General features: G+C 38.9%; 2 protein-coding genes across 2 annotated transcripts in view; both read right to left on the bottom strand.

The window, feature by feature from the left end:
• LOC125237532 (sodium- and chloride-dependent GABA transporter 1) overlaps positions 1-12,057 on the bottom strand; it is a 41,712-nt gene extending 29,655 nt beyond the window's left edge. Inside the window, exon 1 of the mRNA XM_048144654.1 lies at positions 11,942-12,057. The gene's annotated coding sequence lies outside the window, so the exon portion shown is untranslated. The remainder of the gene's footprint in view (positions 1-11,941) is intronic.
• Positions 1-23,071, bottom strand: part of LOC125237293 — a 32,755-nt gene extending 9,684 nt beyond the window's left edge. Inside the window, exons 1-3 of the mRNA XM_048144283.1 lie at positions 22,735-23,071; positions 15,797-16,019; positions 11,942-12,094 (exon numbers count right to left, since the gene is read on the bottom strand). Coding sequence (XP_048000240.1) covers positions 11,942-12,094; positions 15,797-16,019; positions 22,735-23,071 — 713 coding nt within the window. The remainder of the gene's footprint in view (positions 1-11,941; positions 12,095-15,796; positions 16,020-22,734) is intronic.
• Between the last annotated feature and the right edge of the window lie 3,310 nt (positions 23,072-26,381).

Here is a 26,381-nt window from a genome sequence, read left to right as displayed (position 1 = left end):
AATTTAGTATGCAAGGGCCAAAAACATGTTATTGTATGTGGAGATTTTAATGTTAACTTGCTCGAGTCATCTAGTAATACTGTTAAAATGTTCTGTTTGTTTAAATCATTTAATTTATTTCTTGAACCTACCCGGGTAGGTGTGACTAGTGCAACATGCCTAGATAATATTTTTTGTAACTGTGAATGTATAGATAAGAAATTATTTAACTGTTTTCATTCCGATCACAGCGGCCAAAGGGCAGCTTTCTTAAACGTTATTCATGATACTCCACAAACAATAACATATAGACCCATTACTGGATCTCGCTTGGAATCATTCAAAAATGAAATTCTACATAGTTTGTCTATAATACCATTTTCGCATTATGACTGTAATCATTTGTATCAAGATGTTTTCAATGTAATTCTTAATCAATTTAATAACAATTTCAAAGTGAAATCTATTAGTGGGTCAAAAGTTAAAACAAAGTTTAGTGAATGGGCTACTGTAGGTATTCACAAAAGTAGAAAAAGACTTTATGAACTTTATGGTGAGAGAGAGCTGAACAAGAATTTAGAATTCCTGGACTATGTAAGAAACTACTCAAGAATCTTCAAGAAAGTGTGTTTAACTGCCAAGAAAAACTTTATTAGTTCTAAATTGAAAGTGTCGGACAACAAAGTGAAAACAACTTGGAGTATTATAAATAAAGAAGCTGGTAAATGTAAATCACGCGATTGTCAAGTCAACATTGTATCAGATAATCAACAAATAGTGTCGAACAGCGATGTTGCCTCGGCATTCGAAGATTATTTCTCAAATATAGCCGTTAACACCACAAAATGTTTACATTCTTCTGCGGCTCAAGCCCATTCATTACTTTGTGCTAATGTTAAGAAATGTAATAATTCATTTGAATTTAGTCAAGTAGACTCTGTAAATATTGTTAAAACATTCAAGTCACTCAATTTAAAGAAAACGGAAGACTTATGGGGAACATCAGTTAAAGTAATTAGTCATGTCATAGATATAATAGCACCTTACTTGGCCGTAATATATAATATTTCAATTTCACAAGGCACCTTTCCAGATCTTATGAAATGTAGCAAAGTCATACCGCTTTTTAAATCGGGTGATTCGAGTGATATAACCAATTTCCGTCCCATATCAATACTTCCTGTACTAAGTAAAGTCTTTGAGAAGCTAATGTTAAATGATCTACTGGGACACTTCAACAGACATAGATTACTTACAAGCAAACAGTTCGGTTTCACAAGGGGCCGTTCCACGACCGATGCTGCTTCGGTACTCATTAAACATATATATAATTTTTGGGAAAATTCTTGTGATGCAATTGGCATATTTTGTGATCTTTCAAAAGCCTTTGATTGTGTGGATCATGGAACGCTCATTTTGAAATTAGAACACTATGGTTTGTCTATAAATGCCCTAAACTTTATGTCTTCTTACCTTAGCAATAGAACACAAACAGTAGTTGTTAACAAAACTCGCTCTAGCGGGACTGTAGTCCAATTAGGAGTGCCACAAGGCTCAATTTTAGGTCCATTCCTGTTTTTGGTTTATATAAATGATTTGCCATGTATAGTGAAAAACTTTTGTGAAATAGTACTTTTTGCTGATGATACATCACTGCTTTTTAATGTTGACCGAAAATCTACGGATTACAATGTAATTAATAGCACGTTAGCTGATGTACTGCAGTGGTTTACTGTCAACAATTTACTTCTTAATTCTAAGAAAACCAAATGTATTCGATTTTCTCTGCCGAATGTTAAACCAATCGATACAAAAATACTTTTGAATGATGAATGCTTAGAGATGGTAGATACAACACTGTTTCTTGGTTTAACATTGGACAAAAATCTACAATGGAGTCCTCATATAAAGAAACTAGCAAGCAAATTAAGTTCAGCCGCATACGCCGTTAGGAGAATCAGGCAACTGACTAATGTTGAGACAGCTCGCCTAGTGTATCATAGTTATTTTCACAGTGTAATGTCATACGGTATTCTGGTTTGGGGCAAAGCAGCTGACATACAGACTATCTTTGTATTACAAAAGAGAGCCATTCGTTCTATTTACAACTTAGGAACACGTGAATCAGTAAGAGAACTCTTCAAAGAAATTAATATCTTAACTGTAGCTTCCCAATACATTTATGATAGTATAATTTATGTTGTTAAGAATTTAGACTGTTTCACTAAGAATTCTGATATCCATAATTATAACACTAGAAACAAAAATAAGCTTGCCATAAAGAAGTTTCGTGTCCGTAAAGTACAGAAGTCATTTGTTGGGCAATGTATTCATTTTTATAATAAGTTACCTGACACTGCTTTGAGATTACCCCTCCCAGCTCTTAAGAACTACTTAAAAAAATCATTGATGTTAAAGGCTTATTACAGAGTCGAGGACTATTTGACAGACAAACATGCATGGCCCGAACCAGAAACTACAAAAAACGAATAGCAATTAAAATAATTGTATTATGTATAGAGGACACAGTTCAGATAAGAAAGCACATCAAATATTTTATATTTTATGTTGTGTAGGTAAATTACATATTTAATGATATTGAGATTCATATTATCTTTTTCTTCTATGACAATTTGATATGTTTTCTCTGAAGAAGAACGACGTATTATTAAGCAATAATATAATTTATTGAAATTGATTTCCATAGAGTACCTAGTCTGTTCATATTCTTTGATGAATACTTTTGCATGTTAAATTGTATGTTGTTATTTAATGCATGTTAATTATAAGATGTAATGTTTTGAAAAGAAGTTGCCCGCCGAGTTTCTTGCCGGTCCCATAGTGGATACCCCCCTCCCAACTGAGGGGGGACTGAAATCTTCTCGAGGCTGAGGCGTAGGGTTAGAGCCGGCGTAGCTTTATTTGACGTTCATATGCGCATTGTAATATGCCTACTTGAAAAATAAATATTTCATTTTCATTTTCATTCATTTTCATTTTCATTTTCATTTGTGTTAAAGCATATCGTTGAACGTCCCATATGATGATCTTGCGCGTCCCGAGATCCGGTACGGGATGTAGTTACTGCTCGCCGTCTAGCCGGTAAGGGCCGACGTCCATTACGCTATAAGCCTATGATTTTGTATGTTATGATGTTTTTACACATATAAAATTGAAATTATACAAGATGTATTTTGCTTGGGCAAATGTAGAAAATTCAAAGTTTAAACTTTTCTTGTTCAAATCGGGGAAATATTGCAGAAGTACTCGAAACCGACGAGCGTGTATGAGAAACGTTATGAAAGTGTGTGAAGCGAAAGTGATTTGTCAGGATCGTAGTAAATCTGCCGTGACCTCTGCCTACCCCTCTGGAAAACAGGCGTGATTGTATGTATGTAAACTTTAAAGGGTTGTTCGTTTTTGCTGGTCAAACCCGGTTTGAATTTTGATAAAAATTTTGCATATTAAGCAGTATGTAAATCGGATGAATATTATGATTTAAACCTTATTTCTATCATGATTGCTTTTTAACTACGCTGAGACTTTAGCGCGTGCCGTGGAGACGGGAGTAGCCGCCGTGAATAATAGAAACAAAGGCTAATGTTTAACAGATTACGGTAAAAGTCAAACCGTCATCAGCATCAGCACAAACATCAGGGAAGGGGGGAGTTAACAATGACTTAATTAAATACAATTAATAATGTAAATAAAAGACAGTAACACGAAACAAACACGCGACAAATCGATACACGTACGTATTATGTGCACGTATAGTTGGTAAAGTTCATCACAGCTTAATCACAGGGGGATTAGTCTTAGTCTTTCCCTGATTGCTGCTACAAATTGAGATTCCTCTATCCTCGAGAAATTCAATTAGAAACTAACTAAATATATGTATGCACACAGGTACAGTCAACCAATTGAGGCCTGGAGGAACCGACTGGAGGCCAATGACCTTAGGTATACAGTGTGTAAGCCCCATACGGGTTATAAATTAAAGCAAACATGAAATGTATTACTTACTCATCAACCTCCTTGCGTTATGCCTGCATTCGCCACGGCTCGTGAGAGCCTGGGGTCCGCTTTGACAAATCCCAACTTTTGGCGTAGTATTACGAAAGCTGTCATCTGACCTTCCAACATGGATATTGAAGTCCGGTTTCCTCACGATGTTTTCCTTCACCGAAAAGCGACTGGCAAATATCGAATGGCAAATATGGTTCAACGCAAGTGTGTTTGAATTAATTGCGAACCGAATTATTTAGTACGGATAAAAAAATATTTCTTTTATCCATACTATCTAATTACATTTATTTTGTTATGTCTTATACCATAGATTAAAGATTAAATATAAATATACAAAATGCGTCCGCCTAAGAACGCGCATAGACTACACACTACACCACACATAGATGGCGCCACAAAAATACCTTGTTGCCATCGATTATTTGGACGGTGTTATGGAATAGCGAACTAAGCGCCAAAATCCAAAAAAAAAGTTATGAATGCAGTTCGGATATAAATGTGATAATCTATAGTATTGACTATTTCTTTGTTGAAAAATCATGCTTACAGCCTTATTTTAAGGGGTAGAATCAAGCGACACGTTAAAATTTGTATGGTCCTGTGTACTAAGTCGTTACGTAAAAACGAATTGAACGCCAAATTTACTTTTACAAATTATAATAAGCGTATATTCTAAATCGCAAAATCGAGTTAAACGCCATAAAAATGTTATTAATTCGTTTTGGTTTAAAGTTTTGATGATTTATAAACGCAATATCGATTTAACCGCCCTAATAGTGTCGTTTAATTCGTTGTTACATATTTGAAATTGCAGGATATTTCGCTTAATGAGAACTAAGTATCAAGAGGTTTTGTTATATCATAATATCTTATGTGTGTAATCCTGGCTAGTACTAATGAATTATTATTAGTTACAATGCCAATTTTGCCATATATGCTGATTTTTTTGACATTTATTAAAAAAGTTGATTGGAGAACAAAACTAAATTGTTAGACGGATTAGTCCTAATCATTGTGGAGGAAAACATTGTTGTTGATTTATTTACAATAGCACTATTTACTCAAATATATGAAATTTTATTTTATTCCAGTATTCACTTTACCTCTAACAATTTGCATTAAAGAATCAAGCGACAAAATATGTCTCATAGTACGCTACGGCGAAATAAATTAACCTCATCCCAGTATTAGTTCAATAAAGAATCAAGCGGAAAAACGTTAATAACTTCGAAACTTGAATAGGTATGGTGTTATTTTTTTTATCTATTTAAATTATGAACACTTTTATAGGTTCAATGTCAAAATTAACTTTTTTACTTTATAAATGAACTTACAACAACTGATTCAAATTTCAAATCTTTCTAGCTCATTTTCTCGATTTCAACTAACTGTCGCTTGATCGCTTATTCCATAACACTGTCCACTTCCACACACTACAAATTTTGTAGATTAGCGTTGTTTCACATTCGAGCCATAATTCTATGTCAAAAGTGATACTTATCGCCATCTACAAATACAATCGAAATTATGACATTTTTTTTGTGGCTCAATCTATGTGTGGTGTAGCGTTTGCGCGTTCTTAGGTAGTCGCATTTTAATGTATGAGATAGTATGATCTTCTTATATTTAATCTATGCTTATACTCACCACCGTTAAGAGTTTTGCCCGTATTAGCTTTAGACACTGATGTATATAATTATGTATACAGGGTGTAAACCTAATACGGGCGAACCTCTTAACGGTGGTGAGTATAGGACATAAAAAACCGGCCAAGAGCGTGTCGGGCCACGCTCAGTGTAGGGTTCCGTAGTTTTCCGTATTTTTCTCAAAAACTACTAAACCTATCAAGTTCAAAACAATTTTCCTAGAAAGTCTTTATAAAGTTCTACTTTTGTGATTTTTTTCATATTTTTTAAAATTATGGTTCAAAAGTTAAAGGGGGGGGGGACGCCCTTTTTTTTCCTTTAGGAGCGATTATTTCCGAAAATATCAATATTATCAAAAAACGATCTTAGTAAACCCTTGTTCATTTTTAAATACCTATCCAACAATATATCACATGTTTGGGTTGGAATAAAAAAAAATATCAGCCCCCACTTTACATGTAGGGGGGCTACCCTAATAAAACATGTTTTTCCATTTTTTATTTTTGCACTTTGTTGGCGTGATTGATATACATATTGGTACCAAATTTCAGCTTTCTAGTGCTAACGGTTACTGAGATTATCCGCGGACGGACGGACGGACAGACAGACATGGCGAAACTATAAGGGTTCCTTGTTGACTACGGAACCCTATAAATGGAATTAGATAACTTTTACTTAAAATTTAAATATTTTTTTTATCCATACAAATTAATTCGGCCCGCAACGTAATGCAAACACACTCGCATTAAACGCTCGTTGACAGTTGTCATTGATTGTCATCGCAACCACGTTTACAGTACATTGTTGCTGGAATTTTTTTCAAAAATTAATTATGGGGTGAAAATTAAAAGTAACTCAAAAACACCTCTTAATTAATGATAACAATATTGAATTACATGCCTGGTTTCATTTATCGCCCTTATTACGTTTACGCACTGTATACTTAATACATAGCAACTGTCGTCTCTGACCCTACTCTCCTGATTGTCCCGTCAATCCCCATCAATGGTGACACCCCGTCGGCAATGAATAGATTTCCGATCGAGCCAGAAAAACGTATTTCCCGGACGGGATTGAAAAGAAATGTGATATTTTGCGGTTTTTACGACTAAATAACAACCCGATTTTGCGTTCATGTAACACATACTTCATGAATGGTTTTAAAAACAGAGTCGGGTCCACAGATGACATATTATACCATAGATAGATCAAGCAAACGTATGTACTTAGCGTGTCAAATGAACTCAGTAAAATCCACTGAGTTGTCCGTCTTTAATCGCAGCTTGCAGCTTTCGGTTGGCAATTTTTGTAAGTTAAAGTCAACAATAAACATTAAAAATGCCTAATACAAAAACACAAAAATTATGAATGAAGGGCATGAGACATAACATTTAAAATCACAGGCAAGGAACAACTTCAGTACAAAATCTGACACGCTCGGTCGCCATACAAATTGATGAACTTGTTTCTTCTATCTAAATCTAATTCTGTGATAATGTCAATCAAACTTTTCGTTGGTATGTTAATAGCAAAGTCATTACTTAACGCCAAGGATGATTTATAGGATTGTCAATCTTCATACTAAAAATCGTATCTCAATTCTTAGCGCCATCTATTAAATACTAGCATAACTACATAGATAATGCCTTCAAATTTCTTTATTTCAAAATGTGTATTGACGTGATATCATGATATTAAAATAAAGAAATATGTTTCTTTAAAAAAACACTCAAAAAATATTTGAGGGAAATATGATGAAACAAATAATAATTACAGGACATTATTACACAGATTGACTTCGTCCCACGGTAAGCTCAACAAGGCTTCTGTTCAGTTGTGGATACTCAGACAACGATATACATATATAATATACAAATACTTGTATACTACATGGATGTCCCGTCCGTCTATATACATAGAAAACATCCATGACTCGGGACGGGAACATCTGTGCTCATCACACAAATAAATGCTCTTACCGGGATTCGAACCGCGGCATAGCAGGCAGGGGCATTACACGCCACTAGGCCAGGTCCCGTAGCCGAATGGCATTTTTCCTGCGCCAAACGAAAACGAAACGCCGCGAAAGGTAGTCTGGCTTTGTCGCGCCAATACGCAAGAGCGATAGAGATCTACTAGCGTTTCGTTTCGTGAGCGTTTGTGCCATTCGGCTACGCACCCAGACCGGTCGTCAAAAAATATGATTTTGCCACTTCCAGGCTGTGAAACAGCGCCATCTAGTTTTATTTCTAAAATACCCATACATTTGAGGGGCACCCTTTTTGTATGGGCTTTGTAGCCTCGGTATATCTCGTCCTTGCTTAACGCTAAATCTACGAAAATATGTAAGTGGTCTTCGTAAAATTCGACTCGTGGCAAATATCCAGAGTAAAAACTGTCCCCTTCATATCTGACCTACATTTTACATAATAAATAAATAAATAATCAATATTGGAGGACAAAAAATAACAAACCTCCAAAACTTTAACAAAAATTCATCATCCGTTCCATCCATCAAAGGACGGAATAGTGACAGCTGACTCAGATTCCAAACAACTTTGATTGATGCCCAAAGCTTAAGTTCGACAGGTGTCACACGAAGTGTATAGGTGCCTCCTAAGTATTTGGGTTAATCAACTTTTTCTTGCCTGTTATTGCCATGGTTACGGTCTCCTGAGTCACGATTGTTTTATGCAAAAATATGCTACTTAAACTATGCAAACACACATTTTTCTGGTGTTAACAAGCCCTTTCCTTAATTGCCACCTACAAACATGGACTACATGCATGCTTGCATAATTTCAGTTGCATAATTTTGCATAAAACCAGCGTGACTTAGGGGACCGTAACCATGGCAATAACAGACAAGAAATAGGTGATCAACTCATTTACAGTTTTATCAGAATAAGGGTTACAATCAAGAAAGAATAGCCGCCTTTACACAGACGCTCTATCGCGCGTGATTGCGCAATCGCGTATGAAAGAATGCGCGTGAAAAGACGACGGGAGGGGAAGGGAAAACGCGCGATTGCGTGCGCTCTAACGGACGCGCAATCGCGTGGTTGAGGTTGTCTTTACACGTACGTTCATTCGCGCGCGCAAGATGGCAGACACACGCTCGTGGACTAAATAATTAGTGGTTGAATTACTTGCTCTTTATAAATCGATACTATTAATAACAATGAACAATAATAACCAGTGTATCGGGCACGATTAGTTTTTACACGCACGCTCTTTTCGTTCTCAAAAACTTCGACGCGCAATCACGCGCGAAAGAACGTGAAACTTAAAAACCAACAACACGCAATCGCGTGCGATTTCGCGCACAGGCTTAACAGCGCGCTATCCTGTACGCTCCGGGAACGCGCGATAGAGCGACTGTGTAAAGGCGGCTAATCAATATTCGTGACTGACAAAGCCCATACAAATACAAAAAAGCGTACCCCTGAAACGTATGGGCCTTTTAGGCTTAAAACTAGACGGCGCTGTTTCGCAGTCTGCAAAGTGGCCAAAATCATATTTTCCCCAAATATTTTTGCGAGTTTTTATAAGAACAAATGACATATTCCTTTATTTTAATATCATGATATCACGTCAATACACATTTTGCTAAAAAAAAATTTTAGGCAACATCAGTGTACTTAGTTATGATAGTATTTAATAGGTGGCGCTAAAAAATGGAGGTACGATTCATAGTATGAAGATTGTAAATCCTATATAAATCATCCTTGGTTACGATTAAGACGAAAGGTTTTTCATTTAAACGTAGCCTTCAGTTTCCCCATTTTTTTTTACCTACCTACTTAGGTTACTATTGTGTACAAAATTAAACTTTTGAAAAACCCCCGACCGCGACATAGTGGACCGATTTTCATGAAGCATAGCTAAGAACACTCCCGACTAACTCAGCTTTCAAACAAAAAAAACTAAATCCAAATCGATTCATCCGTTCGAAAGCTACGATGCCACAGAAAGACACACACAATGCAGACAGATAAACAGACAGACAGACAGACACGTCAAACTTATAACACCCCGTCGTTTTTGCGTCGGGGGTTAAAAACTGAACTACTTGAAGAGATTACGACCTGGGGCCTATTGCATAACAATTTACAACTCATATTACAAGCGGTAGTCCCCCTCCAATTCATTTTATAAGAAAGAGAGTTCCACTTGTAATACAAGTTGTAAATTGTTATGCAATAGGCCCCGTATCTTGTATAAAATTCCGTATTGGGTATCTTCATCGTTTAACTAGCAAGCGGCCTAGTAATAACTTTTTGCCCTCACTAGCTCGGAAACACATGTTTTGTCCTTTAATATCAGCGGGTAAAAGCTCATTTTATCCACTAGTGGGTAAAGTAATTTGACCTTGAATAAAGTCAAATTAACTGTTTTAAAATTGATAAAAGTAGTTGAATCTAGTAATAAAGATGATTATTTATATTTTGAACTACTGGAAGCAGTGATAAACGCAGTTTTTGCGTTGTAGTTTCCTCGCTATTTGTGAGGGGAAAAGTTGTGTGTTACACTCGGGTGCAAATGTATTCTATTTTCGTGTGTTAAAAAACTCGCAAGTTCAGGATTCTATTCTCGAACCACTCGCTTTGCTCGTGGTTCAACTATAGAATCCTTTCACTTGCTCGTTTTTCAATTCCACACTCGGCGTTAAAATACAACTTTGCCCCCTTGTATAACAAATAACTATTGTTTTTGTGCAAGAATTCATAGGTACAGTCAACATTACAGTTGTGAATTCAGACAGTGCCAAAAATATATATACAGAACTTTATTCCCTGTACATTAAGGTGTGTATATATATTTGGCACTTTGTATTCACAACTGTGTTGTTGAATGTATTTGAAGTCGCGCTAGATATATGGTCTTGCGTAACATTAAATTAAGGGCATAGAAACAGAGTTAGACCAAGGTAAATCTGCACGGTAATCGACTCGACTGACGAAGAGTCACAATGTTATCCTCAATGAAAATATCTCGACATATAATCGGTGCATAGTTTAGACGGACTCTTACTTACTTACTTACTTACTTACTTACTTTGTTGGCGCGACGACCCAAAGTGAGTCTTGGCCTCCAACACAAGAGCACGCCACTTTACGCGGTCCAGAGCGACCTCTCGCCAGCCCTCGTTAACGCCGAGTTCACGGAGATCTGCTTCCACTCTATCTGCCCAACGATATTTAGACGGACTCTACTTCTTCAAAATAATGTGACAGACAGACAGACGGACGGACAGAGTCGACGTTTTTGGTACGGAACCCTAACATCAAAATAATGGGTGTGTAATGATTGGTATAACTTTTTTTGGTATAATAACATTTGATATAACAACATTTCGTATATATTTAAAGGATATAATCACTCATTTCACATAATTAACATTTGGTATAACCACAAAATATCTACTTTTATTTTGTATATAATCATTATTTCGTATAACACTTATTTATAATAACCGTTATATGGTATATCTATCTATTGATATACGACTGGTATAATATAACTAGCAAACAGTATAAAACATTTCATTAATTAATTTTATTCTTTTTTGAAGGGATCATAGTTTCTAACCTAACCTAACCTAATTTTCTGATACCAGTACATATGTTTAAGGGTCACAGTTCTAACCTAATCTACTTTTCTGGTAAATGATGGATCTAATTTATTGTACAATTATTGTTTTTTATTCTAACTGTGCTTTAGAAAGAATTTGTGTTATACAATTTATTTATTATCGGAAATAAGCATTATACTCAAAGTATGTTATAATAAATGTTATTCGAAAAAATGATAATTATATTAAATAAGAATTATACAATTTGTTAGTATATTATTTGTTGTTATATGATTCAATAATTATATCAAATGATCGTTATAACGACTAAAAATATATCAAAAAAGTTATATCGATCGATACGCACCCCAAAATAATACCTATGCTTGTTCATCACAATCGTCTTAGTACAGACAACAGACACATCTCTCCATATAATTTACCAACATAACCATAAACCTACATTTATAAACTCCAAATATTCCCCGTAGCCAAGAATTTACGCATTTACGCACAAAATACTCGAAATACTACGACCGAATTCATCTCAAACGCACCAAACGATAATAAACCTAACCTTCAACATAACACAGTCCAAATCCCAACAAGACCATTTCTAATAAAACGCGTCCTAAGAATTTCCTTCAAAGTAACTACTCAAACCTTATAGACATAAAAATAAGGTGCAATAAACTATTAGAAAATTCGTACTCACGTTTTTGCGGTGTAGCCCGACGTGGTAAACGGAGCGGTGTAGCCGACGAGCGGGGAGGGTATGGACAAAGGACTAGGGTTGGTCCTGGGCGCATGCGTGTTTCGGATGTGCCATGAGGACCGTAGATGCTGGGGGATAGATGCGAGAGGATCTCTGAAAAACACTTATTTAAACTTTCACGATTGTTACACATATTTAAAATTACGAATGGGACTTAATCGCGTATTACTATGTTTTAAACACTAAGGGCCCATTTAGACGGTACGAGGTCTCGCATACGAGTTTTATTACATTGCGGTATTTGATGGCTGTGCAAAATTGTATGTGACCTCAAAAGCCCGCAATGTAACTAAAATCGCAGGCGAGTTCGCACGCCGTCTAAATCAGACCTAACTGCCGATCTTGAAACGTCGGAAGTTAGTGTTTAAAACTTAGTATTACGCGATCAAGTCCCGTTTGCAATTATATATAATTATTTATTTGACGACCGGTCTGGCGCAATCGGTAGTGACCCTGCCTGCTACGCCGCGGTCCCGGGTTCGAATCCCGGTAAGGGCATTTATTTGTGTGATGAGCACAGATATTTGTTCCTGAGTCATGGATGTTTTCTATATATATAAGTATTTATATATTATATATATCGTTGTCTGAGTACCCACAACACAAGCCTTCTTGAGCTTACCGTGGGCCTCAGTCAATCTGTGTAAGAATGTCCTATAATATTTATTTATTATTTATTTATGATTTCTGCTGAGATGTAAAAAGGGCTGTTTTGCAATGTTTGGATTTAAATCATTTAAGAGTAGTGTAAACACAATTACCCTACGGCTTTTAAGAAATAATTTATTTAACTATTGGCTTATATATTTGTGATCGTCTAGATTAAAATGTAGAACCCTCTACGTTGTGATAATATATCGTTAGAATTACAAATAAATTTCGTTACCGTGCTTATAAAATTGTACGTATAAAATGAAACAATGAAAACACAATAAAATTCCCGCAGACAAAATTATGAAAAAAAAAACACTAACTACATAAATGAACATGCAACTCACCCGAAAACAGCATGGGGCTTAAAACTAAGAATAAAATTAATGAATTGACTTAATTACCTGATTTTACAAATACATTATATAATTATATTACAATTAAACAACTAAGTACTTTTCTAACTTAAATAAATATCCATAGACTCCATCGTACAGCAGACAAACAACAACCTAAAATAAAACCCGACCACAAAGGGACCTTGTGATATAAGACCATAGGTCTATAAAGGGGAACCTAAGTTATTACTTTGTTTTGGAATGAAAAGGGGCTCCCTGCTCGCCTACACCCCTGCCTCGCGTGACGTTGAGAATGGAACATGCCCGTCTACGCGTCCGACAAATCCTTCGTGACGCCAATTCAAACCTTCGCACCTAGATATTCATTCTTCAACATTCTTCACTTTCCTGACATTCTCAAAAATACAATTACGCACAATGCATTTATAAACTACGCCATGCTATCTACGCGCTGCGATATTTACGCTTTTCCCTAACTCGACATGCAGCCGCGTATTTGTGACAAAGTTAGTGAGTTGGTGAATTTGTCCAAAGGTGCTCTGAATATCATTTATATTCTACAACATTCACTGTACTGAGGATCCCTTAAATTGGACTGCATTGTCGCTCTACTTCCACCACAGACCAACCCCTATAGACATCCATTACAAGACGACTCGCGGTCGCCAGCCTTCCTAGTATTTGCACTGATATAAGCGCGGGCGCTCGCCGTGCCCGATCAGTAACGACCAAGTAACAGACCCGAAAGCAGCGCGTGTTTTTCGCACTAAAAAATTGGAAAAGGGTATTTTGATGCCTTAAAGATGTCCACCTGTAGTGTGAAATGGTGTGGAAAGGTAACAAGAAGCTCAAATTTAAAAACAGACGGCATTACATTCCACAAATAAGTCATATTTATAATTTATTCAGAGCCGGCATAGGTCAACTTACATTGGCCACTTACGCGTCAGTAGAGGGACAGTCATACTTCTGTCTCTTTTCATCTGGCGCGACTGCCCGCCGTCCTTGAAACGGCCAATCACAGCGCGCTTAACACATTCCCCGCCCGTTCCTCGCACCCCAAACACTGGTGACTCGTATCGCGAACAAAATATACATTATTGCTACTCTATAGGAGGTTCTCTGTGACTTCCACTAATCGACGCAGATGCCGAAGGTCCGTATAATCGAGCGATTACATCCCAGAACCCACAGAGCGATATATTGCAGATAGACAAACAACTCAGGCCTTGGGTGTGTACCTAATGTGCGGTGTAGAGGCTTCGGACTTCTGAAGCACTGACACGTCAGATACTTCAGGCCAAAGTCATTAAGTCAGATTCTCGCGCCCGGTGCGGCAGGAGCTAGTCTCAGCCACCGACCTTCTTCCGAGTGTACCTAAGTGTGTGTATGCAAATGGACTAAACGTGTGGTGTGTCAGCTGTGTGTGTAAGTGTAGTGTGGTGTGTATTGAGTGTGTGTGACCATGTATTATGTTTGTGAGACAAAATACATGGGTGTGTGTGTGTATAGTTTTTTATTGTGGTTCACTATCTCGTCACAAATAATAGGATCAAAGAAGCAATTAAATGCGTGACACCACAATTTTGTCATTCTGTCGGAAAGAGCCAAAATATGATTGAGTGTATGATGTATGGTATTCGGCTCCTCCTTCAGAACAACTTTTTTTTTTTTTTTTTTTATGAAATAGGCAGCAAACGAGCAGACGAGCCGCCTGATGGTAAGCAGTCATCGCCGCCCATGGACATAAGCAACATCAGGGGAGCCACTTATGCGTTGCCGACCTTTGAGAACCCTAAATACCTGCTTCTTGAAGAACCCCATGTCATAGCGCAAGGGAAACACCTCAGAAGGTAGCTCATTCCACAACTTACACGTTCTGGGCAAAAACGAGCGGGAGGCCCGTTTGTTCTTGGTTTGCCACGTGTCGAGAAAGTGAGGATGAAATTTGTTTCTTTGGCGGGAGGTGCGGTGATAAAAGCGCGACGGTGGCACCAAGTCAAAGAGTTCATCAGAACATTCCCCGTTGTACAGACGGTAGAACAAGCACAGAGAGCCAACATCTCTCCGAAGGCTAAGAGGATCTAAACCGGCTGTGAGATCGAGATCGCCAACAATACGAATTGCCCGACGTTGGATAGAGTCAAGTGGAAGAAGTTGGTATTTCGGTGCTCCAGACCAGAGATGAGAACAGTACTCCATATGCGGTCGAACCTGTGCTTTGTATAGCAAAAGCCGGTGACCCGATGTGAAGCACTGTTTCGCTCTGTTGAGCACCCCGAGCTTCTTAGAGGCCAGTTTGGCCTTGAGTTCCAAATGACCCCGAAACTGGACCTCCTTCGTAATGTCGACACCGAGTATCCCGATACTCTTAGAGATAGTAAGAGGAATGTTCTGGAATTTAGGCGCTATGTCGAATGGGGTTTTCTTTGCGGAAAACGCGCAAACTTGTGTCTTACTGGGGTTAAACTCAACGAGGTTACGTTTACCCCACTCGGATACCTGCTGAAGAGAGGCCTCGATTTCAGACACAAGTTGCATTCTGCATTCCGAAACCTGCTCACGAGAGGCATTTGCACGACCTGTGTATTGGCTATCACCAGTGCTGTCATCCGCATAACAATGGATATTGCTAGCTAGTAGCATATCATTGATATGAAGGATGAATAGGGTCGGCGATAGGACAGATCCTTGGGGTACACCAGCGTTAATGGGCCGGAGGTCCGAGCATTGACCGTCGATGACAACTGAAATGCTCCGCCCAGATAGAAAGCTAGCGACCCACGTGCAAAGCCCTTCTGGGAGCCCGTACGAGGGAAGCTTGGAAAGAAGCGCCTTATGCCAAACTCTATCAAAAGCCTTAGCGATATCTAGGCTAACTGCCAGAGCTTCTCCCTTGCTCTCAATGGCGGTGGCCCAACGATGAGTCAAGTATACCAGAAGATCACCAGCGCCTCGGCCATGGCGGAAGCCGTATTGCCGGTCACTTATAAGCTGGTGGTACTTCACTGCAATGTCAACATTCAATTCATGCAAACAGATCAAAGTAAAAGTGATTTTAAGAGTGTTTTATCCACTTTCATAGCTAATTTAATAATTACGAGCTAAATCATGAGATACGAAAGTAGCCAGAAGGGCTCCCTAATACAATCTTCTTCTCGTTCACTCGTACTCTCGCTAGCTGGCTCGACTCAGGAACACTGCAGAAGAGATCTATTTTGTCCTACGTACGAATCGTCCACTGACGATTTCCCTAACCCTTCGAATCACGCTGGACTAAGCTAAAAAAAATATAGAACACCCGACGTGATGACCTAAGGGGAAAAAATGATTAATTTTATATTACTTAAAACTAAATTATAAATAAGTTTAAACACTTCCTGATTTCACTGATTCTACTTGAACATAATTACACATTATTAGAAAACAAACACTTTAAACACTTAAAATCTCTACACAGTCTATTGTCTTTTTAAATCACTATTGCTATAATTCACTTTCAAACCTAATCTACCAATATAGTTTTTACCTAAGAGATGAATGCACAATTAACTGATTTCTGGCTAAATATCACGACGCGTATCCAGCCAGTCGTTTCGGGCTCCAAATCTTGACTAACTCCTGTAGGTTTATATTTTAAAACCATAACATTCACACGAATATATCTTCAAAATAAAAAGACTTTTGTACATACGTTTTGCATTAACATACGTCATTTCATAATTTCGATCATTATAATTCTAACTAGATGACGTATCTGTCACCTTATTAAGATTAACCTACGCCCTTTTAACACGCATATGAAACAAAACTCTTGTTTTTAGCTATCGAGTATGCGATAGTGTCAAGTACCATAAGAGCGACTCGCCGAAAAAAAGGTAATAAAAAGCAAAAATTATGACCGTGTGTATAGATTAGGTCGATTTCAAGAGCTTGCGACTTGTGAATATATTTTTAGGGATCCGCATTAAAATTCTAGCCAGTTATAAGGAATTAATACCTAACCCTGTAACACTGATGTTACAGTAGCAATGTACAAGTTGCGGAAAATTAAAGAACTATACGATTTTTCCATGAGAAAATTCACAATTTTGGAAACTTACCTCTGGAGCAGAGAACTCTTGTTCATCAAAGCTACGCTCTAAGTTAGACTAACTAAGCTATTATTTTTCAGAGCCTACTGTGTACTGTCAACTATGTCCCACGGCTGGGCAAAGGCCTCCCCCCTCTTTTTCCAATCTTCTCTGTCTAGTGCTACTTCTGGCCAGCCAATCAAAAATGAGTCCAGGTTATCCTGCCATCACCGATGTGGTCTGCTGGATCCCCGGTTTGACTCGTGGGGCTCTCACTCCGTGGTTATCTTGGCCCACAAGTCGTCCGGCATTCGGCAGACATGGCCAGTCCAGTCCCACTTCAACTTAGCCGCTTTCCGAGCTACATCTATTATTTGAGTCTTAGAGCGCAGCGTAATATGCTGCGCTCCATAGCTCTCTGGCAAACCCCGAGTTTGGACTAAGCTATACATATTTTAATATAGTGCTTTTCTTTCGTGGTTTCAGCAAAGGTAGGTTCTCCTCGTGACGATACGGACACGAAAAGTATCACGAAACACGTGCGAAAAAATTTGCCTTCGTATTGTTACAGAAACGTACGAACGTGTCATGCTATTTCAGTCAGTCTCAGACAAGATGTGCTGACGTTCACTGAACTAGCATGGCAAATACGAACGTTTCCGGAAAAATACGAAGAAAACCCTTTCCGCACTAGGTACATTTGTAATTATTTTGCAGTATCTGCAGAAATGGCATGGAGGTCAAAACTCATTTTGGGTTATCGCGCCAACCAAGTAGTAAGTAAGTACTTATATCATTGTTTACTGGATATATGCCTCCTTAAAGAAGAATATTTCAGTTTGTGTAAAGACGCATCTACCCTTAAAACATTTGAATCCTACAGAAGCTATTACCACAATTTCTCACCAAAGAAAACCAACCTTTATATCCATTGCAGAAGGTTTCTGTCAAGATCAGGGATTCCTAATTCATTTGTATCGCTGCTTCTCAGCTTAGCAAAAAAACAATAACAATAACATATAAACATAGTACTATATAGTGTATATATGTATCTATAGCCTGGGATCTCAGATTACTTGCCATAGACATAATTATTCGTGTTTTGTCCGTTTTTAGGGTTCCGTAGTCAACTAGGAACCCTTATATTAGTTTCGCCATGTCTGTCTGTCCGTCCGTCCGTCCACGGATAATCTCAGTAACCGTTAGCACTAGAAAGCTGAAATTTGGTACCAATGTGTATATCAATCACGCCGACAAAGTGCAAAAATAAAAAATAGAAAAAAATGTTTTATTAGGGTACCCCCCTACATGTAAAGTGGGAGCTGATATTTTTCTTCATTCCAACCCCAACGTGTGATATATTGTTAGATAGGTATTTAAAAATGAATAAGGGTTTACTAAGACCGTTTTTTGATAATTTTAATATTTTCGGAAATAATCACTCCTAAAGGAAAAAAAAAGTGCGTCCCCCCCTCTAACTTTTGAACCATATGTGTAAAAAATATGAAAAAAATCACAAAAGTAGAACTTTATAAAGACTTTCTAGGAAAATTGTTTTGAACTTGATAGGTTCAGTAGTTTTTGAGAAAAATACGCAAAACTACGGAACCCTACACTGAGCGTGGCCCGACACGCTCTTGGCCGGTTTCGATATAAATGTATTAGTGTAGTACCTAGATTCCTACTATAGACTATAGCGCATTTTCAACCCTGAAACTCTAGGTTTCAAGTTCTTTATTTTCAATCATGTTTTGATCATGCAATCAAACAAATTTGTGCTAAAATTTTATATAAAACTTTATTGCAATTGAAGCATAAGGACTCTTTTGTCCTGGAAAGTCACAAACGGTCACACACTGCGCTCTGGCTTTCGAATAAGACCCCTACCACAGTATAATAAAGAGTACTATCGTACAGGGCCACTCCCGCTCCCCGCTGAAAGTGCCGCCCACCCCCTCTCCGTTAACTCACAGTTACCGCCTGTCAAAAACGCGAACAGTCGACCTGTCGTATCTCACTCATACAAGTGTACGCGTTCACCTACACGAGCTTAGAATGTGTGCTAGGAACGCGCCTCTTTCATATATTTGATCGCCAGTGTCCGAGATGTGCCCCTACCGAGGCTTCCCAGAGGGTCAGCACCGCGCATGTAACAGAAGTTGCAAACGTCCATAGGGTACAGTGACTGCTTACAAACAAAACTCTTATGACACATGAAATCCCACACACATTAAGTCCCCCAATCACAAGTTTCTAATAGGCCACCCTATCGCCTCGCCTCAAATTGTTACCCACGCCACTAGTATTTTTTTTCTTCATCATGTATAAATTTTCTTTTTTAGGGTTCCGTACCAAAAAGGTACAACAGGAACCCTTATGGTGCGATTCTGTCCGTCTGTCTGTCCGTCTGTCACATTGTTAAATATCTCGAGAACTACTTATGCTATCGATATGAAATTTCGAATAGTTATAAACATTGTGAACCTCTACAAGCTGAAAGTATTTTTTTTTTTTATTAATTAATATAAATGATAGAAAATGGCCAAAATGAAAGGGGGGCAAACTGAAAATTTCAAGTAACTAGGTCAAGTGGGGTATCGTTAGAAAGAACTTAAATTGTACACATCAAAACTATTTTTTATAATTTTTTGGTTGTGGAAAAAAAATGTTTTTTGAAGGAAAATGTAAAAAAAAATACCGTTCCCCCCCCCCCTTATCTCCGAAGTTTACCAACATAAATGTATGAAATTTTCACCAAACATGGGTATTATAATGAATATTACAGGAAAAATAAAATCGTACACGTATCTTGAAAACTTTTTTTTTTATTTATAAAAAACCTTTCAGATTTACATTTTCAATTTCAACACCCTTGCGGGTGTTTATTGTACCTGTATTTTTTAACAAAATAACAATGAAATTACCTGCTTTCAAATAGAGGCAAAATGGTTAAAATTGGTTCACGCAATAAACAATTTTATTATTCCATAAAAATCATCTTCCATACTAGCTCGCGCGCATTAGTTTACTCAATTTGCCGATAGATGTCGCTGTACGTTGAACGCTCATTTCCTACATCGCGTTTTTCCTGATATAATGAGGTCGGTTCAGGAGCGTCGTTGCGACATGTCGTAAGTCGTAAACTATTGAAGCCTAATAGTCTCGATTTTATTTGGACGTTGTCTAACAATAAAATTGTATATTAAAATATTACTTGTTATGTGGGAAATTGAGTCTTGAGGGATTTAGTAAAATCTGTAGAGTTCTATGAATAACATTTTGATGATTCAACTATTGAAAGTTTGTACGGAACACGGAACCCTCGGTGAGCGAGTCCGACTCGCACTTGACCGGTTTTTTTTAGATGTACTTTGACACTTAGAGACTCTATACATCTCTAACATCTCTTATTAATCATAGTAGCTTTGTACTTTACATAATTTATTGAAATGAATTTTCATAGAGTAGGTACCTAGTCTGTTAATATTTTTTTTTGTTGAATACTTTTGCTTATTCAATTGTATCTTGTTTTTTAATGCATGTTAATTATAAGAACCCTCCTTAGAACTTGTACACTCCTTTTTGCTGTGTACTTAACACATCAAAAGAGAATGTACAAGTTTCTAATGGAGTGGCAACGCGCATGTGACACTGTTTGAGTTGCAGGCGTCCATATGTTACGGTGACCGCTTTACATCAGGCGGGCCGTATGCTTGTTTGCCACCGACATAGTATAAAAAAAATTACGATCGAGATGCATGCACACATTTACAAATTAGCAACCTTTCAAAAGTACAGAATGCATAATATATGGGTGAATCAACTTTTTCTTTCTTTTTGCAAGAATTGCCCATACTTATTATTAGCTCTACTTTTGTGAGTTTTAACCTGGCCATCGTGAATTAAGATCCTTATTTTTATTTTTTATGCGTAATTTTGCTGCCAAAGAAAAGTTGAATATTTACCCATTTAATTACCTCAATAGAAGGACGCGACCACAAAATGTTACTGCATCAGAATCTTAATGTAAAAGAGAGACGGATCAGAATTGTTCAATGATAACTTCAGCCGGCCTAGCCAAGGTGACAATCGTTAACGCTACGTGCTGACCGAGAAGCAGTCTGGCTCTGTCGCGTCACTACAGAAGAACGGAGAGAACCACAGAATTATAGTTCAGCCAGAATGAGTAGTTAAGTCAAAAATGTGTCCACATGAGAGGGCATTGTTTGGGCTGGTGTCCCTCTTCAACTAAATAAATACTAAAGTTACTAATAAAAATAGATATAGTGCAAGGAATATAATGCACACTGTAAATAAAATTTTAGGTATTCTGAGAAAGTGTCATTTTGAATTTTGGTTATTATGAAACTAATACATTTCGGATATTGTATGTAGGCCAATGTCTTTTTGGCATTTTGATGTACTTAAAATTGGTATTTTTGTAATTTTAGACATTTCACTACAAACCCGTTCTAGCATTACGAAATTCTAAGAACGTGTCATACCTACTTTCTAGCGGTGACATGGTATCGTATGGAATCCAAAGCTACATCAAAAAACCGGCCAAGAGCGTGTCGGGCCACGCTCAGTGTAGGGTTCCGTAGTTTTCCGTATTTTTCTCAAAAACTACTAAACCTATCAAGTTCGAAACAATGTTCCTAGAAAGTCCTTATAAAGTTCTACTTTTGTGATTTTTTTCATATTTTTTAAACATATGGTTCAAAAGTTAGAGGGGGGGGGGGCGCACTTTTTTTTCCTTTAGGAGCGATTATTTACGAAAATATTAATATTATCAAAAAACGGTCTGAGTAAACCCTTATTCATTTTTTAATACCTATCCAACAATATATCACACGTTGGGGTTGGAATGAAAAAAAATATCAGCCCCCACTTTACATGTGCCCTAATAAAACATTTTTTTCCATTTTTTATTTTTGCACTTTGTTGGCGTGATTGATATACAAATTGGTACCAAATTTCAGCTTTCTAGTGCTAACGGTTACTGAGATTATCCGCGAACGGACGGACGGACGGACGGACGGACAGGCAGACATGGCGAAACTATAAGGGTTCCTAGTTGACTACGGAACCCTAAAAAATGTACGAAAATTGTTCTAAATTGTACGCTAACTTAAAAAAAAAGTACTATACGAATTTACAAGAAAACAATGATCAATATGTCACCGCTAGAGAGCATACTTTCTGGCGGGTGCTATATTTCACTATGTAACAGTTCAGTTTTCAGCTTTTTTATGAATCAAAAAAAAATGTACGAGAATTGTACTATGCTGTCCAATACTTAAAAAAAATATACACGTATTTACAAGATCACAATGATTTATATGTCACCGCTAGGAAGCAAACTTTCTGGCGGGCGCTATCTATTTCTAAGTACAATTCGTAAGCGCATCGTCTGTGAAGTTGGCTAGATACCTTTAAGTATAACGATTTCTCATTGTCGTAAAGTTTCAAAGCCTTGACTGTTATTTTGGACTTTATACAATAATGTTTAAGGGTGAATTTCGAAAGTAGTAGAGTTCAAACGACTTAGGTTAGGTTAATGTTTTTGGTAAGTGCAATTTGTCGCTTAGTGGTTTTTGTTGTGATTAGGAGGTTTCTGTGCTTTACCTCATTGTATTTACTTACATACCAGTGGCCATTGCTCGTTGGCAAATCTTGAGTCGGGACTTTTCGGCTTCCGTTAGCGACCAAGTTTGGGCGCCGTAGGTTAGGATAGGCAGGATACACATGTCGACGAGTTTGCGCTTTAGTGTCAGTGGAAGGTTGCCCTTCATTAGCGCCTTCATGGACCAGAAGCTCTTCCAGGCATTTTCGATGCGTCGATCGATTTCCTTAGACTGCCTGTTTTCGAAGGATGCTATCTGGCCCAAATAGATATATTCGTCGACATATTGAATATCCTGCCCATCAACCGTGACCCTAGGTTTCGCTCTGTTAGTCATTAACTTGGTTTTAGCCCTGTTCATTTCGAGTCCGACTTCAAGACTTGCAGTGCTGAGGTCTTGCAGCATTTGTTCCAGATGGGGTGCAGAGTGAGAGAATAACACTATGTCGTCGGCAAAACGCAAGTTAGTTACAATTACAATTTTGGGGATAACGGGTCGCCCTGCTTGACTCCTTTCTTGATGTTAAATTTTGGGCCGGGATCATGCAGTTTAATACTTGCTGTGCTTTGTCGGTATATGGATCCAACGATTTCAATATAAGCATTGTCGATATCTTGCTGACGCATTGCGGAGAATACAGCATAATGCTTGACACTATCAAACGCCTTTATTTATTTGCCAAATTATTTTATTGAATATTTTTTTATTTGTTCTTTTTGAAGTAGTCACACTACTATATATAAATTATAAATTGAAATAGATATCAAATGATATCATACACAAAAGAAAAACCGGCCAAGAGCGTGTCGGGCCACGCTCAGTGTAGGGTTCCGTAGTTTTCCGTGTTTTTCTCAAAAACTACTGAACCTATCAAGTTCAAAACAATTTTCCTAGAAAGTCTTTATAAAGTTCTACTTTTGTGATTTTTTTCATATTTTTTAAACATATGGTTCAAAAGTCCCCTCTAACTTTTGAACCATATGTTTAAAAAATATGAAAAAAAGGGACACACTTTTTTTCCTTTAGGAGCGATTATTTCCTAAAATATTAATATTATCAAAAAACGATTTTAGTAAACCCTTATTCATTTTTAAATACCTATCCAACTATATATCACACGTTGGGGTTGCTATGAAAAAAAAATCAGTCCCTACTTTACATGTAGGGGGGGGGTACCCTAACAAAACATTTCTTCCCATTTTTTGTTTTACTACTTTGTTGGCGTGATTGATATACATATTGGTACCAAATTTCAGCTTTCTAGTGCTAACGGTTACTGAGATTATCCGCGGACGGACGGACGGACAGACAGACATGGCGAAACTATAAGGGTTCCTAGTTAACTACGGAACCCTAAAAACGACAAGGCCCACTGGTGGCCGAGCTGGGAATCGAAACCGGGTCTTCAGCTCGCGGGCGGGCGGGTGGTCTAGTGGTAATGACGTTAGCTGCGTAAGCTGAAGACCCGGGTTCGATTCCCGGCTCTACCACCAAGTGTGGGCCTTGTGTTTTTTCGTTCGTGTATGATATATGACTGGAAGAGATCCCATTAAGGGATAAGTCCGCCTACATTGTATATTACTGACTCTGTAACTGTGTCTCTTTTGTTTCCTTTATGTACAATAAAGCTTATACATACATACAATTACGGCAATTTCTTTAATCTGCCCCCCACATTGTAAAAAAAATAATAATAATAATAATAAAAAAAAAAAAAAACCGCTGACACTGACGGACGTGTCTTTGGATAAATTTTCACAATTTTATTTATTTTTATAGTATTTTTATCGCCGTTCTTGGTTTTTGTGGTTCAGTTTATGTGTATTTCTTACGCTACATTAAAATCATGTACAATGAAGAACATCCAACGAATTACTATACTATCTAAATACACGGATATCAGCATAAACTGTCAAACGGCGATAAGTGCATTGTGAAATTTGTGAAAATGTTAACGAGGTCACGCACCAAAGCGGCACAAAGAAACGCACGCCCACCATCCCCGCCCGCCTCGTCCAGCTCCCCGTCCGCATCGTCGTCGGGCGACGAGTTCGCCACGGCGCCCGACACCGACGGGTCCAGCGACGAGAGCGGGCCGCCGCCGCCGCCGCCGCCACCACCTGCGCGACGAGGGCGGCCACCGCTGCCGGCACGCTTGGGGCCTGCGGGACATCCTGCCCCGCCCACGGCTCCCGCTGCCGGTGGTGTAGTGCGTCGCATGACATGGACTCGAGAAATAAACGAGAATGTCATGCGCGCCTATTACGGGGCCACAGAGGGGGGAACCCGGCTATCCGCGTACCGTTCGAGAATGCTGCCTCTGTTTCAGGCACTCGAGCCATCCACCACCGTATCGGAGCAGCGGCTATCGGATCAGGTGCGCGTCATTCAGCGGTCAAAGCGGTTGGATGACGCCACACTTGATCGGCTCCGCCAGGAGACTCTCGCTACTCGCGCGGACCCTGCCTCGGGGCGGGATTTGCCCGCCATGTCGCCGGACCCGGTGCCCGAACCCGACCTGGCACCGGAGGCGCCGCGGGTTGATTCCGGTAACGACGGCGGGGACTTCGCGAGTCAGAGCGAGAGTGAGCCTGCCAATGAGCAACTGAGGAGGTCTTTGGAAGAGGCGATTACGCAGTATCGCTCCACAAGCAATCCTAGGCCACGATTACCACGCCTGCCCATGAATAGACGCAATCTAGCGCTAATAGGAGCCTTAAATGCTTTACTAGATCCATATATGCGGACTAGTAAAGATCTAGATGATACACACTCGATCATGTACTGCGGGGCCATCGCGGCGTGCCGTGTTGCTCGAGTCAAGTTTCCGGACGCTGACCGTGCAACTAGGACCGCCGAAGGTGTCCCTGCATGGCAAGTACGGATCGAGCGTCGTATCAACTCGTTTAGGACTCTCATTGCAAAGCTGATCTGCTTCAGAGGGGTAATAATCGCCCCCGAGTAATGCGCTTTGTGAACCAGGCGTTCGCGGGGACGGACATCAGGCCCCGCGACTATTTGGCCAATGTCACAGAGCGCATCGACTTCCTGAAGCAGAAAGTCTATGCATGGGCAAGCCGTATTCGCCGCTACAGAAAGCGTGTGGACCGATTCCAGCAGAATCGTCTTTTTCAAAGCGACCAAAGGAAAGTATACCGAAGGTGGGAGGAAACCGACTCTCGTGTGTCTGACGTGCGGCTGCCGGATGCTACTGCCATGTCTGATTTCTGGCGTAGCATCTGGTCGGTGCCCGTCGAACACACGGAGGGTGAGTGGATGACCGTTGTCGAACGCGAGTGCGAGAGCATCGAGCCTATGGGGGCTATCACCATCAGCCCCGACGACGTAAGTTGTGCTACCCGTACGGCCCAGAACTGGAAAAGTCCTGGACCGGACGGATTGCACAACTTCTGGCTAAAATGGTTTCGATGCTCGCACTCGCATTTGGCAACGCAATTTCAACAAGCCCTCGATCTTGGTTCTCTCCCACCTTCCCTAACAACTGGTGTTACTTTCCTGCTCTATAAGTCCGGTAGTACCACGGAAGCAAAAAACTACAGACCCATCACGTGCTTGCCTACACTTTACAAGCTCCTTACATCCATTTTGAGAGCAAAAATTAACGCGCATATTGTCGCTAACAACATTCTGGCTCCCGCTCAAAATGGAT

Source organism: Leguminivora glycinivorella, chromosome 21 (assembly GCF_023078275.1).
Source record: "Leguminivora glycinivorella isolate SPB_JAAS2020 chromosome 21, LegGlyc_1.1, whole genome shotgun sequence".
Taxonomy (NCBI): Eukaryota; Metazoa; Arthropoda; class Insecta; order Lepidoptera; family Tortricidae; genus Leguminivora; species Leguminivora glycinivorella.
Note: the sequence above shows the minus strand (reverse complement) of the source record. Positions and strands in the feature narration are given on the sequence as shown.